The 16,448-nt window shown below is 44.0% G+C and overlaps 2 protein-coding genes across 2 annotated transcripts; one reads left to right on the top strand and one right to left on the bottom strand.

The window, feature by feature from the left end:
- Window positions 1–3,993: 3,993 nt before the first annotated feature.
- pi4k2a (phosphatidylinositol 4-kinase type 2 alpha) lies at window positions 3,994–10,098 on the bottom strand (the record flags this gene model as incomplete). Its single annotated transcript, XM_080531968.1, has 9 exons — window positions 3,994–4,155; window positions 4,241–4,300; window positions 4,638–4,771; window positions 5,864–5,963; window positions 6,262–6,323; window positions 6,436–6,589; window positions 7,208–7,339; window positions 7,448–7,648; window positions 9,736–10,098. The coding sequence occupies 9 exons, from the start codon at window positions 10,096–10,098 to the stop codon at window positions 3,994–3,996; spliced, it is 1,368 nt and encodes a 455-aa protein (XP_080388094.1).
- A 1,303-nt stretch (window positions 10,099–11,401) lies between these two features.
- Window positions 11,402–16,398, top strand: LOC308158346 (phosphoglycerate mutase 1-like). Its single transcript, XM_080531937.1, has 4 exons — window positions 11,402–11,664; window positions 12,695–12,969; window positions 13,881–14,061; window positions 14,787–16,398. The coding sequence occupies exons 1-4, from the start codon at window positions 11,526–11,528 to the stop codon at window positions 14,954–14,956; spliced, it is 765 nt and encodes a 254-aa protein (XP_080388063.1). The 5' UTR covers window positions 11,402–11,525; the 3' UTR covers window positions 14,957–16,398.
- The last annotated feature ends 50 nt before the right edge of the window (window positions 16,399–16,448 follow it).

Here is a 16,448-nt window from a genome sequence, read left to right as displayed (position 1 = left end):
TACAGAATAAGGAAAGATAAATAAAAACATGGTTCATAGTAAATGGTACACAAACGTTTAAGAGAAACAGTGAAAAAGTTTAAGATCAAGAAGATTTAGTTGAAGTACAGCTACATGATAAAAGCGCAATTAAATAGGTATGTCTTAAGATCTCGCTTAAAAGTGGGGGGCATAAAAACTGAGGGCTGCCTCCCCACGTCTCTTGGTCCTGGCTCTAGGTACCGTTAAAAGTTCAGTGCCAGAGGACCTCATGGACCACAATCAGTCGCAATAGAGGTATTACATGATGTGTATATACTCTCAAAGTATGAGAAGGTTCGATTTTCATCATGACCGACGGCAGCCATATTTGATTTGGCCATAGCGTCATTCTCGGCAGTGTGACGGACAAGCACCTCTGTGAGGTTTTCATGTTTAGGGACCCATTGACTGAGTTCAAGTGAGAAATTCTCCCAACACCATTTGCGTACGGGTCCACAGGCCAGGTACAGGACAAGACCTACCTGGTGTATATCATACAAACATGTCTGACATGTATTCAGGTGCGTGACTATGGAGTGGTTTATAAACTAATAGAAGAATCTTAAAATCTATTCTAAAAGTGACAGGTAGCCAGTGTAGTGATTGTAAGATTGGTGTGATGTGTGCCCTCCTTCTGGTCTTAGTGAGGACTGTAGCATTTTTTATTATTTGAAGTTTCTTTGGTAGGCCACACAGAATGGCATTACAGTAATCCAACCTACTAGTAAAAGCATGCATTAGTCTACGTTTCTCAGGTGATAAAAGGAGACTCACTTAAAACATAAACAGTCATTCCCAGCTTGGAAGCTAGCTTTTCATTCTAGTAGGCCTATGTGCAGATGACTATAGGAGTGTTTGATAAAAGGTGGTTACACGCAGAATTAGGATCTGATAGGAGCAGAGGAATGTCCATGTCACATTCTTAATATGCGCCTCAAAATTAAGATATGAATCAAACATGACACCTAGGTTTTTGACCTGCCGTTTGGTGTTCAGTGTCAGTGTATTTAAGTGCCTAGATAGTTTCTTCCTTTCAACTTTTTCACCAATGATCAACACATCTGTTTTGTCCTGGTTTAACTGAAGGAAGTTCAGTGGCATCCATACATGTATATCAGCAATATATTCTACCAAGTGGTCAACTGAGCTGAAGTCATCGGGTGCCACAGAAATATTGAGCTGGGTGTCATCTGCGAAGCTATGGTAGCTAATATTGTGCTTCCTAATGACATCACGTAGGGGTAGCATATAGAGACTGAAAAGTAAGGGCCCTAGAATGGATCGTTGTGGGACCCCACATGTCATAGAAGTGTTTTTTTCGAGTTATGATCACCAAGGGCGATGAAAATGTCTCGGTCAGTTAGATAGGTAAGAAGTCAGACACACGTTTCTTCCTAACATGGAACTCAGTCAATGTGGCTTGTAAATGGCTCACTGTGGCTAAAACTGTGCCTACAGAGCACCTCCTCTCTTAACCTGCATAGAACCTGTCTAAATCTGGGTGTGTTTGGACCAATACCTAAAAAGGGCAAATCATACAGCAGTTGCATGACTGTATTTAGGAAATACTGTATACTCACTACTCAGCTGGTAGTATTTTTTACTCTTTGACTGATATAATGAGCTTTAGGGATTCTAGGTATGTTTAAGGAAACAGAGAATGAAAGAGAATATAAGACAAGAGACCATGACAATGGAATATTAGATATATTTAGGCATTTCAATCTTTAATACATTATATACTATTTTTTTACAGTGCATTGTCAAATTAAAACAATAAATGGAAAGAACAGTTTGGTAACTTCAGCAGTAAACATTGATAAAAAACAAACAAACAAAAACACAACATTTAACAAAGAAATGTAATGAGATGGAAACACAGGCTTTCAAAACGACATAGTTCATAACTGACCAGCTCTTGCTGAGTCCGATCAGAATACAGACAAAATGTATCCTACCAAGTTCCAACACTGTCATTTAGTAATGACAGATGTGAGAGGGTTGAATGTGCTAAACCAATGGCGGAGAGACTGTGCTTGATCCTTGAGAAATTATCTCAAGTAAGGCAGAAAGGAAGAAGGATGAGCTCCAGACCCAGAAACAGCTCAAGACACTGGAGGTAATAATAAAGTATTCACTTGGGGGCGCCATACGGCTGCAGGACACATGACCATAATACGGCAGACTATAAATCACATTTGAAATATTATGTCATCTGATATCATTGTCATTGCTTTGACCAGATATGCATACAGTATAGGGGTGTCATTTGAGACTCAGTCATTCAAACATTTAAGGACCCAAACGTTGCATGTCAGACCACAGCATAACACAACCTATAACACAACACATGTCAGGGGAATAATGAACAATGACATGTGACTACTAGTGAAAATATAAGAACACCCTATGCCTAGAGTTTCATGTGCTGGATAGAATACATATGGGGTGCCAGGTGCAGGCACTTCATACTGCAGTGTAGTGTACAGGGAATAGCCATCGGCCCCAGAGTCCATAAGAGATACAGTATGAGAGTGTTGCTGTAACTTGGTTACAGACTTTCAGATGCAGGCTGAAAAACACCTACTTAAATGTTTCAAGCAGCTGATCATTCTTAGGAATGTTAGGCAAGCTGCCATTTTGTAAAGATAAACAACTTAACCTGATGGGTCACTGAAGGGGAATGAATGGTACAACAGAACCTAAGCTGGCAATCCAAACGTCTGCCATAGTGGAGCCTTTCACAGTGTTTGGTCTTTATTAGCCTGCAACACACAACTCCATACATTACAGCTAACAGTAGAGAGTAAAGAGTTAACCTAACCTCATTTTTTTTTTAAATGCCTAACCCTAACCCTAGCCTTTTAACATTCATTCCAAATATTGATGGGAGATGTGAGAAAAATTAAATACCAGATTCTCTACTCAAGGAACATTATTTTAATTCACACCCATTGGCCAATATAACTGTGTCTGTGTCTGTGATCTAAGCAGCTATCAATGTAAAAAAATAAAAGAAATAATTATATATATATATATATATAATTACAGTTTATTTTAACACAATGGGGATGTCTACTGCCAAGATGTCAAGGGAACAAACCAATTCCATGTTGATAAATCCAACCTGCAAAGAAGCAGTAGCATTAACGAGGACTGATATGATACCTTGGAGTTCTTGGGAGGGGCAGGGATAAGAGCATGGCTGTTTCTGAGGCATCTTTGAGGGGAGGAGATGGAGGTCTTGAGAATCAGAAGATGTCGAGAAAAACATTCTTTCCTTCTCTGGTGTTCACTCTGATGTCCACACACACACAGTCACACATGTCCCGGGTTTGATTGGAGGTGTCTAACCTTTTAAGAGTTCTTCAATGTGAGGTGATTTTGTTGTCTTTTACTTCATATCCATATTCACCTTAATGTACTCACATCTACTCTCTCCCTCCATGTTCACCCTCCTCTTCCTCCTCCTCTTCATCCCTCTCCCTCTCCACCCTCCTTCTATCCTTCCCTCACCTACAGCATATCTATGCATCTCTATACATTCGCCCTCTCTTCCTCTACCTTACTCACTCTCCATCTCTCGATCCTCCCTTTACGTCTTCACTACCTCTCTACCCTACATCTCCCCCTCCTTCCTCCTCCTCCTCCTCCAGGTCCTCCTCCTCCTCCAGGTCCTCTCGCCCACTCCACCTACATTTTTTTACCCCCCCCCCCCCCCGCCATCTCTTATCTCTCTAAAATAATGTCAGCAGTGAAAGCACAGCCATGTCTGTTTGTCTGTAGGCTCCAGGGAAGGCATGCACATCCCCTATCCTCCTACTTCCTGGAGTGGAAGAGGGATGGACCATTATTGGAAGTGAGATAGATATTTATTTGTCGATCCTCTCTCCTCTTCCTCTGCCTCTCCATCCCTTCTCCTATCTGGGTTTCTTCTCTCCTCCTCAGTCTCTCCCTCTCCTCTCCTCCTCTCTACCACCAGGTGAAGAAGGGTCTTCTGCTCTGAAAGCTCTGTGTGTAGGACTCACTGTTGGCCCGTTGGGGGGCTCTGGCTGTCTCTACCATCACTGAGGGCATCTGGACCAGCTGCAGGGGCGTCTTCCCATCCTTCAGAGCGTGGCTCAGGTTGAGGATCTGATGAAACCAAACACAACACATCAGACTTGCTGCACACTTACCATTCTATAACGACGCAATGTGAAGTTATTCTCCCACTCACTTGCCCTCGCATCACAGCTATCTGCTTGTGAAATTGCCCCCTGTCAAAGCCCGGATCCTTCTGCAACACAGATAACCCAGTGAGGGTCACAGGTTAAAGTTCAAGGGTGAAAATCATACGTAAGTTACAAGAGTTACAAGACAATTTACAAGACAAGTTACAAGACAATTAGATGGGTCACGGTACAAACACATTAGCAAATCATTGAGTTACTACATGCTGTGACAGCTACTATGACACTGAGTTACTACATGCTGTGACAGCTACTATGACACAAAATCTTGTATGTTTGTACATCATGTTTGTGTCATTCATTCAGCATTTTCCCCAACCATACAAAAACATCTGACTGAACCTCTCTTGGCATGATATTCCAAGTCGATAGCAAGTGTCTCACCTTAAAAAGCTCATAGAGGTCCTCCTCCAGGTCTTTGATGAAGTTGGGGTCGTTCAGTTTGGGCAGAACCATGTCTCTGATCTCCTGGGAGAACGGCACCTTTGCTTGGGATAGCCATGCCCAGTAGAACGGATCTACAGGAGAGGAGGGTTATATAACCACATTCATTCACAATTTTTTTTTTTTTTTAAAGCACTGGTGAACGGGCTGACCGAAGAATGCTCACCATAATTAAGAAAACCCCCTAAAACAACTGTCCCACAGATAATACATAATAATAATTTTGCCATTTAGCAGACGCTTTTAATCCAAAGCGATTTACAATTACGAATTACAGGGACATTCCCCCTGGAGTAACTGAGGGCTAAGTGCCTTACTCAAGGGCACACTAGTAGTGGTGTGGTTTCAGGCGGGATTTGAACTCACAACCTTCCGATCACAAGTCCAACTCACTATCCACTAGACCACCACTACCCCACAGATCAGGAACACACTCCAGGAGTTAGGCGTGAATGTTTCAGAGACTACCATCCACAGAATATATCACCAGCTGAATTACAGAGGCTTTACTGTAAGATGCAAACCACTAGATATCCTCAAAAAGGATGGTCAGGTTAGAGTTTGAACTGGCTAACATGATGTAACCGCTGACAGAATCAGCCGATTGCAGTGTACAGCAACATTGTGTCTGCTCGAGTATGTCTCCAAATTCATTGAAGTGCGCTTCATCATACAGGAAGACAATGACACAAAACATACTGTCAAAGCGACTACGGAGTTTTTCAGGTTCAACAAGTGGAAACCTATTGACTGGCCATGTCACTCTTCAGATAGAAATCCAATTGAACATGCGTTCAATTTCCTGATGATAACATTTCAGGCAAAAAGACCTCAAAACAAACAATAACTGAAAATGGCTGCAGTAATTGGTTGCAGACTTCAGGCAGTTATTCCATGCAAAGGAATAACTAACATGAATGCTTAATTTGGACATTATATGAATCAGTCCCATTACTTTTGGTGCCTTGAATTGGGGGACTATGTATAAAAACGTTTAGGAATGGTGAAAACCAACATGAACAAAAATACCCTTAAATTAAAAGCTGACAATCTATACCATTAACCTCAGTCATTTTGGAGTATAGAGCCAAAAGAAGAACTAATGCGCCATTGTCCCACCACTTACACAGGTCACTGTATATATAGTAGTAGAAGTCAGGACTCACAGGCTCTCCAGGAGTCAGGGTGTTTGAGGGGGAATGCCAGACCGTTGTCTATTGCTGCCAGTTTGATGATTGGCTCCTTCACCATCACCCAGTCTGTGTCCTACACACACCCACAGACACCCACACACACCCACACCCACAGACACACACAGACACACACAGACACACACACAGACACACAGACACACCCACAGACATACACACACACACACACACACACACAGACACAGACACAGACACAGACACACACACACACACACACACACACACACACACACACACACACACACACACACACAGACATACACAGACATACACAGACATACACACACCTTGGTCCAGGAAACCACCACATAAGTATGACGTTTATAGTTGTGTCAGATGTCAGATGCACTCACCCGGTTACCTCCAGTGTCCATTGGACAATCATATTTTACCAGCCAGTTGTCATTTCCTCGATCTGCAAGAATGAACACAAGGCCACTTCTAACCACAGAAGATAGGGCAGCTTCATCCTATTCTAGAAACATTTGTAGGCTTATCTCTCCCCAGCAGAGGGCGATAGCTCTCACCTGTGTTCCTGATGATGTAATCCAGAACAACCAGTCGTTCGAACTGGAGCTGCAGCTGCCGATTGGTGTTCTCAGGAAGAGGCTCCACCTCGAACCGTCTCAGCCAAAAGTCTGCGTCTTTGAACCCCTCAACAAATAACTGGAATGACCCAACCTGAGCCACGGGGGAGAGCAGAATGAACACATTTCGACTCCTGATAAGTGTACATCAAAGTAGTGTATACAAACGACTAAAGTGAATTGGATTTTGCATTTATAAATTAGTTTTTTCAGATGTTATCCCTTTTTCACCCAATTTGGTAGCCAATTGAACCCAACCTAGCATCCAATTATCCCCTGCCTATTGCGAAGGATCCGCCGCACGACCCCGTGGCCGGCAGCCCCAGAAGAGGCCGCCAGGCAGACTAGCTGACTGGCTCCTCGAGCCCAGCACCGTTATTCCGGCACCCCGGGGGCGCTGTTGCGCGACGGATCCTTGTCCGGAAATACTCCTATACCGCCCTCGGGAGCGGCCGCCCAATATGCCGCTCCCCGTGTGTGCCCCAGCCATATCCGGATCTGGCGAGCTGGGATACGAACCCAGTCCCCGGTGGGCAGCATGCACTAGTGGCCAGTGCTTAGACCGCTACACCACCGCGGGGCACGGATTTTGCATTTATGATCCTGGTCCAATACATGTTCTAAATAAATGTGAACTGCTCTGGCTAATAACAGTGGCTGAACTGTTGGCAGCCTGACCTTTGGTGGGAGCCCTATCCTGTGGAAGTCTTACCTTTGGTGGGAGCCCTATTCTGTGGAAGCGCTGTCCCACTTTGGGCACTTTCTCCAGGGCAAGCCTCTTCCCCCGAGACTTCACCCTGTCTATGGCACTGTAGTTAAACGTATCACTGGCCAGGTAGACTACCTGCAGAAGAGAAGAAGGCAAAGAGGAAGGAGATGATGAGGGAGGGGGCAGTGAGAGTAAATGGTCAAATCCAGTCCTTTGTGTGTGTGTGTGTGTGTGTACCCATACCTTGGTCTTGGGGACGATATTGAGCTCTAGTTTCTGGTCCACCAGGCTGGCCCCGGCCTCTGAGAGGTAGCCCTGGTTGAGGACCAGGCAGTCCCGGCCGAAGCAGCAGGGACAACAGAGCTTCTGGAGCCACTTGGTCCACTTAGGGTTCAGCTGGCCGTACGGCTCCTCATTCTTCGGCTTAAACACACCAATGATCTTCTGCACAGACAACCACAGACAAGGACCAGATGTCAGTTATGTGCAAACACTCAATATCCAGCACAACTTCCAATGAGTTCCCTCCTATAAGGAGTGTGAATAAAATGTATGATACTACCGTGTCAAATTTTCCCAAATAAATGCTAAACGCTAATTGAAGTGCTTAGAAGTGTCAATCTGTAGATAGTTCATAGTTAATGCAGGATGCAAGCTCTACAGCCACTTTGGGTAACTCTACTTTTATAGATGCTATATTTAACCCATGTTAACCTACATTTTCAGGGTTTCTAAATAGAATTGGTTCCTCGCAATGTTTTTCTGACACGGATGTGTCATTTGATCTAGGCCTAGCCTATTTAGCATTTAGTTTAATTGATATCAGAGATGTCTAAATACTACAAGGTCACACCTAAAGCCTATTTGTACCTGATGAGTAGAATAAAGGTGGCCCCAATCAAGCAATTGTCCCCAAGGGGACACTGTAGTGGAATCAGGGTAAAAACAACAATGTCAGAACAACAATTTACATACAAATAATATACACATTAGTGCCCATAGACACTGATAGAAAGCTGATCCTAACTGTGCCGAATAGCAACATACTTAGACTTATACTAGCCTGTCTCTGATAACATAGTTCCTCACAATCTATAAAAGCCAATGTATGATGTAATAACAGTAAGCTACTGCAGCTAGGCCTAAACTAGATCCTCAATTCTTACCTCAAAAATAGCTATTCATGGACCATACAGAGGCTCACTGCAGCTACCAAGGTTGAAATTGGAATGGTTCGGTAACTCATTTATGTCAATCAAATTATCTAGTTAAATTTCCTCACATGATAGGTTGTGTAGTTAGCATAGGCTGATCAGCTGGTTCTCTAGGTGTATCCCCTGCCTGTTGGGCTAAAGAAGCACTCCCTGGTAACAAGATTACATCTGCCACCTTTAATAGTTTTATCGTCCATAGGAAAGTAATGGAACTGTGTTTACTGAGTTTGTTCATTTGGGAGAAGAGAGGCTGGGGAAGGGAAACGGGGTGGTCGTCACCAGAGCGCGAGGCCTAATCAGGATCCGACCTCTCCAGCCGTTCAGATTGACTGCACATGATGATGTTTCATCAGAGTTACAATCTCTTGCTTTATCTCTCTCCCTCTCATCAGTCACACACACCCACACCCACACCCACACCCACAGTAAGTGGATTTTCATGGGTTGAAAAAAAGACGTCTCAGCACTGCAGGTCTATGGGAGATCTCACAGATGTGTGAGCAATGCATACTATGTCTGTCCGACCCTTCCTCCCAGCCTGCCCTGGGGGGCCCCTGTAGTGCATCTGTGACAGAGACGGGGGTTGGTTGCACCTCTCTGAGTTTCAGCCTGTCGGTGCCTTCGCCATCACGAGGTTGCCGGCCATGTTCAGAAACTCAGGACAGGAGGGACTTCACACAGACTGTGACTATCACCATGTCATTGGCCCAGTAGGCACAAGATCAGTCACAGCCAAGCCCAGACCTAGCCCAGCCAAGGCCCCAGCCCAGCTGAACTAGATGTGTTCGGGAATGGATCCTTCACTATCTGCACTAGTGATAAAATGACGACAACTCACCCCCACCAGACAGGAAGACTACCATCTATTTGGCAGCTAGGACAACTTTATCACAATCTGACACAGACATAGTTTTTCGACAAGTGATTCTGTCCCATTCTCTCATTCAACATCATCATTCAAGATTATAGTATGCAAGATCCCCAGTTGATCAGATGTAAAATGCACACTGTGAACTGTCACCAACACTAAACCAGCCACTGCAGCAGTGATGATGAGGGAACTCAACACATGACATCATTGCATTATCATCAGAAACGCTAGAGCTCAGTATGGAGTCACCAGTGCAGGCAGGTAGTTGGCATATATATTATAGGTTACATGATGCTGCAAACACATGCAATGTGAGGTTTTCTTCACTACAGCCCTATGGCAAAAGAAACATTTCGTCCTCTTCATCCTCCTCCCATCCCCTTTCTTTCTCTTGGAAACACATGTCGGTAGGGTAGGGCCTATAATAAAGTGAAGTCTGGTCTCACCCCCTGAGAGTCCTTGACGAAGTAGCTCCCACTGGACCCCTGGCAGATTCTCTCAGGGAAGATCTCCTCCTCGATGGCTTGTTCTGCTTTCCTCACGATCTCCCTGAACTCTGGATCGTCTGGGAACTCGTTCCTGTGTGGGTCCCGTGGGACATGTCCTCTGTCCCGATCCAGAAGAGGTTGTCTCTCCTGGCTGCGTCCAGATCCAGGGCTCCCAGCAGAGACTCGGACCACTGAACCCGGGGTGGTGATGTTACCCACGAACCCACCTCCTCGGGCACTGGTGGGGGTCTCGCTGCTTTGGCAATAGTTATAATCTATGGAGTCCTGCAGAGGGGAGACTAGCGGGCTCGTTTCGTCCATGCCAGAATGGGATGGTGGGGGGAATTAAGGTAGGTTTGATGGATGGACAGAGAGATAAGAGAGCCAGGATGCTGTGATGTTCCCAGGGCTGATTCAATGCTGATCAATGCTTTCTTCTCCAAGCTTTCAAACAAACAAGACTGGACTGTCATCTTCCGCATACAGACCCGCCCACCCCCAAATACAGACTCCCTATTGGCGTGACTGCTGCATACAGACCCGCCCTCCCCAAATACAGACTCCCTATTGGCGTGACTGCTGCATACAGACCCGCCCACCCCAAATACAGACTCCCTATTGGCGTGACTGCTGCATACAGACCCGCCCACCCCAAATACAGACTCCCTATTGGCGTGACTGCTGCATACAGACCCGCCCACCCCAAATACAGACTCCCTATTGGCGTGACTGCTGCATACAGACCCGCCCACCCCAAATACAGACTCCCTATTGGTCGTGACTGCTCGTGACGTTAGAATTATAAGGTTCTATCTCCATTTCTGTCCAAATTGAGTTTTTTTGTTTTGTACATAATCTGATCCATTAGGTGTTTATTAATGCCTGTGTGGTGTTATTTTTAAAATGTTGAGATTTTTGAGTTAGTAATTAATAAAATACAAAGGTTCCATCTCATAAAACATAATGGAATGTAAAAACTTTGACGCTCAATATCTCTGAACTGCCCTAAACGGAGATAGAACCTTATCATTCTAAGCTCACCTGCTGCCCAGCCTCTTCAATATACCGCCTTCTTCTATGGGGAGCAGTTTGTAACAAAAATGAATATGGCATGATCATGCGTTGAAGTAATGTAATGTAGCTATCCCTTTTGATTTGATCAAACATGTGATTGTTTCCCCCCCCCTTACTAATCGATAGGAGTTTGAAGTTGGGCACGGATAGTGGAACACTCTGGGGCATGGCATCACCCAAATCAAATGCTCCGTTTTTCATTCTCATCCATTTTATGTTATTGTTCTTGATGCCTTCTATAGTTTACCTGTATTTATTTTATTTTTTAAATAAAATCTATTATTTATTATATATTATTTTAATTCACATTATATCACACTTTAAAAAAAAGTTTGATACAGAACAATCTAGATGTATATGTTATAAAATACTGTAATTTATATGAAGGTCACAGGATTAGTCATGTCACGCCTACATTAATTTGATTGGTTTAGGAAAAATTAGGGACGCACCAAAGAGGGAATCTCTCATTCTTATTGGATTGTATGAGGCACAGAGCAAGAAACTGACCAATCGCATGAGTCTCCTCTGTGTCGCTGGCAATGACAATGAGTTGGGCCATCTGAGCATTAAGGTAGCTGGGTTCATTCAGTCGCTGTATGGTCTTATAATAAGTTATTCAGACGCATTTAGTTTGATTTTTCGGACTTTCAAGTTACGATAATCTGTCAGAAATGGCTGCTTACAAGTTGGTTTTGATTCGACACGGAGAGAGCAACTGGAATCAGGAGAATCGGTTCTGCGGCTGGTTCGATGCCGATCTCAGCGAAACTGGAGAACGAGAGGCGAGGAGAGGGGGACAGGCCCTGAAAGGTGATTTTTCCTTATTTTTTACTTTTTGTTCCAGCTTTGAGGTTTAGATAAGGTACTGGTAAGATATTCAATATTTCACATAGGCCTTACTTTTGAGTGTACAGTGAGTGTTTCATCGAACCATCAGAAAACCAAGACAGCAATGTTATGAACACGATGAGTCAATCGATCTGATATGGGAAGTGTGTCTTGATTATATAGTCTACTGTTGATTATATTGTGTGTGTGTGTGTGTGTGTGTGTGTGTGTGTGTGTGTGTGTGTGTGTGTGTGTGTGTGTGTGTGTGTGTGTAAACCAATGAGTCACTTCCCAAAGGATGTGACTGTGCAGATTGAGACATAATGAATGGATGGTCTTTATTGTCATTGATATAGTACAGGTACCATACAACGAAATTTAGGAGGGGGGGCTCCCCTGGTGCTAGGAAAAAAATACTAAAAACAAGAAGGGAAAAGAGCTGGTTTACATAAATAAAGGCTATATACACTATCCACTATATTATACTATACAAATAAAACACTGTGCTGTACTCTATGCTATGCTATAAATATCCTAACATTTCCTATCTCTGAACCTTATGTGCACGAGGGTTGTCATATTGCACATAGTGTTATTGCACATTCATTTAAAGTGTCGCAGTTTGCAGGTTTGAAATGTTCACAGTTGTGTTTCAGTATTGCACTTGATTACAATCTAGTAGCTGCCATCAAATTGTCTAGATTGTCCAGGGCCTAGAACCTAGGTCTAATGCTGCGCTACATGCAATTAATGAAATCAAGCTCTTTTCTGTTTGGCTTTTAAAAAACAGCCATCTGTCGTCTGGCCTCTAGCAATGAAAGGTAACCCTATTAGCTGATGCAGTGTGGACTCGGAGTACCTGTGTAGGCAGTGGTGCCTTTCTTAGCGTTATGAACCTATCAATCCACTTCACTGGGTATAGATCTATCTGTACACAAAACCCATATGTGCAAAATTGTGTTGCCTTGTCTCCTGTTGACTCAGACACCTATTGCTCCTCTGACCCTCACAGATGCAGGCTATGAGTTTGACATGTGCTACACCTCAGTGCTGAAGAGGGCCATCCGGACCCTGTGGTTGGTTCTGGATGGTATTGACCAGATGTGGGTGCCGGTGCACCGGACCTGGCGCCTGAACGAGCGCCACTACGGTGGCCTAACTGGACTGAACAAGTCGGAGACGGCGGCTAAACACGGAGAGGCCCAGGTGAAAATCTGGAGGCGTTCCTTTGACACCCCCCCTCCCACCATGGACGCCGACCACGACTTCTACACCATCATCAGCAAGGTGAGACCCTCTGCTAAAAGAGGGAACTAAGTAGTTCCATTGTGAGACCCTCTCCCTACCAAAGCAGATTACATCAGTGGACCAGTCAGAGAACCATGTGCTTAGCTTCCAAAGCTAGATTAGCAAACAATCAGAAAGGCGATCATCTGTTCTAGATATCAAAGCAACCAAAGAAACCAAATAACTATATCTAACACACTATTTGAATATGGGTGATGATACCTTATTAGTTTCCTAGTGTGCTGCACAGAGCTAGAGTAGGCAACAGGGTATGACTTCCCTTTATACATAGAGGAGCCATTGTAAAAGTACCATTATGCTGCCCTCTCATTTCCAAGTAGAGGACAAGGTCTTTAGTGTAATGTTGTTGTCAGTTGGAACCCACTGGTGAGTCAATGTATTGCAGACAGAGGAGAGCATTATCTTTGGTTCAAAGTTCAAAAGTTCAGCTGAGCTGAGAATTGATTGCTTAATGTGATCTCTGCACTGATGGGTCAGGAGCAGTGATATGGATCTGGCTGCTATAGCCAAGAGGGGCTGGCAGATATTAGGCTAATGAATGTTAGGAAATGGATTTGTTAGAACCTCGTGGATAGAGCTGAAAGGTTGTTCTTACGGCAATACAGCTGCATTTAATTCCGTTCACTACCCCTCACAGATCTGATAAGCCTGGGCATGTGCATGCTGTAGCTCCACCTAGTTACTGCTTGTTACTGCTCTCACTAGACATATAAAAGCAAGATGGTGACATTTTTACTTGAAGACAATGGTGCCACTATCACCAGATTTCTTGTATCTGTCTCATCCATTTCAAAGTAGTTGAGGATATTGTAGGTAGGGGGAAGGGACCAAAATGAAAATGGATGTGTTGTGTTTTTGACGTGCACTGAGAACTGTTGTCTGCACTGTAGGACCGTCGCTATGGTGACCTGACCGAGGAGCAGCTTCCTTCCTGTGAGAGTCTGAAGGACACCATCGCCCGAGCGCTGCCCTTCTGGAACGACGAGATCGTCCCACAGATCAAAGAGGGGAAGAGGGTGCTCATAGCTGCCCATGGCAACAGCCTGCGGGGCATCGTCAAGCACCTGGAGGGTAGGTACTGCCCCAGTGTAGGTAGAGGTTACTCTTCATCTGACACTGGGTCAGATATAGGCTTTCATTGCAATATGTTGTTCCTCACCATCTAGCCTTGTTAACTACCCTTCACAAATCTGAGAGGATTGGCTAGGTGTTAGCAACAGAGCAGTAACTAGGTAAAGCTACAGCATGCACATGCCCAGGCTTATCAGAGGGGTAGTGAACAGAATTAAATGCAGATGTATTGCCATAAGAACAACTATCTAGCTACTCTGCCAGTCTCACTCCTATGTTCTGATGTCAGGCAGCAACATGGCGCCCAGCTGTAAAGTAGGTCTCTCAGGTCCTCTGACCAGGGTTTGTTGGTTGTCCCCCGTGCCAGATTGAAGACCAAGGGTGATGGAGCATTCCAAACCGTGGCTCCCAGGCTTTGTTGTGTGAATGCTCTTCCCTTGGATCAGCGGTCTCGCTTTTAAAAAACAGCTAAAGACTGTCTTGTATAGACAGGCTTTTGGATAGCCCCACAAGCCTGTCTTTCTGTGTCCTGTTGATATTGTTGTACACCTGTTGTCTGTTACTTGTGTGCCTATTTTAACCTGCTATGACCTTCGCTCTTTTATTATGTTTCTTCTTTATTATGTTCTCTATATGTAAAGCACTTTGTGACCCTTGGTCTGGGAAAGGTGCTATAAATGTTACTTACTTATTTACTGTGTCTTGTTCTCTGCTGCTCTATGCAGGTCTGTCAGAGGAAGCCATCATGGAGTTGAACCTGCCCACGGGTATCCCCATCCTCTATGAGCTGGATAAAAACCTGAAGCCAGTCAAACCCATGCAGTTCCTCGGGGACGAAGAGACCGTACGCAAGGCCATGGAGGCTGTGGCCGCTCAGGGGAAGGCCAAGAAGTAGAGCTGGAGTGAGACCTCCACTGTGCACCATGGAGCACCAGGGTTCTCTCCAGGATTTCTGAACAGTGTGGCACTGGATTGCATTATCAAAACCCAACTCACGTTTATTCACGTCTAAAATGCTGCATTCACTGAGGAACATCCCAATGCTTTCACTTTCGCTTTTGTTTTTATCAACAATGTCGTTTGGCGATCAATATATAGTTTAATTTTGCCTCAGAATGTTTACATAGTGGTGCCACCAAGTTTACAGCGTGGTGTTGTGCCACTCTTACATTCTTTGGGGATTACCCTTCAAAAACACAAATGTTGAATCATTCGGGGAGAAAACACAACACTGACCCTAAGTCAGTGTCCAGGGAAAACTTACTCCATGTGCCACAGCACAGGGAGCAAGGGTTTGGAAATAGGGATTAGGGAGTGAGGGTCAGCCATTCCACAACTCTTAAACGGTCTTACACTGAACACACCAGTCCTAGAAATTTAGGAATGTACAATGTGTGTGCGTTTATATAGGCTTCCTATATTTTACTGATGGAAAGTGAAGCAACATGACAGCTGGAATGGGCCATATTGATTAGTCTGTATAGTATACATTGACCAAGCCACTTACCACTATCTATACTGGACTACATCAAAACACAGTCATTGCACTGTTAAATACAAATGAATGATTCCCCCAATTTTAAGTTTGAGATTATTAATGTGATATGTAAGATATAGCCTAGTAATAGTAATATATTAGTAATATATATAGAGTATTTGCACTTGAAATTGAACAGTACTTATTTGTACAGCAAGCTGGTCTCATAGCAACTGACTGGTTAAAATCACAAAACGTTAACAGGTGGGATATGATATGAACTGTGTTGATGCTTTTTCAGTCTTAGGTTGTACATTACAGTGGAATACAATTCCCATCTCTGGCAAAGTGAATACCCTTTATTTCCCCTGTCACCCTCTTGCCTTGAATGGGTATTGTGTAGTGTACAACTCGTGCTGTTAGTGGTGCCTTCTCTTCCTATTCCCTTGAGTAGTGTGGGTATTTGACCAACTTTTATGCTGGGGTTTTCAATGGGACTGAACATTCAGTATTGTCTGCACTTTTATGGGGATGCCTCCCTACTGAATAGGTACTGGGTGAAACACACACAATCTACTAACCCAGCTGCCTGCTAGACCTTCCGTGACCATATTGGACCATGGTCATTCCACTTATGCAGGATAACTTCATAGTGTTAGCGTTCTCTGTTCTTAACCTTAGTGTCCCTTCTCGAGTCAACGAGATATCTGTATATGGGTTCTTCCTCTTTCAGCCATTCCTGAGAGTGCTCCTTTGACATTGTTGCCCGTCTTATCACTGAAACCTATTTAAATGAAGGTTATAAAGGTTCATTGCAATGTACTGTTTAAATGTACACTTGTTCTAAAATAATAAATGTGTTGGAAAAAATAGAAGTGTGGGGGTTGATGTGTTCTCTTGCAATTGGTTA

Source organism: Nansenia antarctica (genome assembly GCF_963989245.1).
Source record: "Nansenia antarctica genome assembly, chromosome: 1".
In the NCBI taxonomy this organism is placed as follows: domain Eukaryota; kingdom Metazoa; phylum Chordata; class Actinopteri; order Argentiniformes; family Microstomatidae; genus Nansenia; species Nansenia antarctica.
This window is presented reverse-complemented; position numbering and strand designations above follow the sequence as displayed.

Excerpts from the sequence above, each read along its gene's own strand:
- LOC308158346 (XM_080531937.1), top strand. The coding sequence starts at position 11,526 with ATGGCTGCTTACAAGTTGGTTTTGATTCGACACGGAGAGAGCAACTGG. Across the intron at positions 11,665-12,694 it reads AGGGGGACAGGCCCTGAAAG|ATGCAGGCTATGAGTTTGAC; the intron begins GTGATTTTTCCT and ends TGACCCTCACAG. Across the intron at positions 12,970-13,880 it reads TCTACACCATCATCAGCAAG|GACCGTCGCTATGGTGACCT; the intron begins GTGAGACCCTCT and ends TCTGCACTGTAG.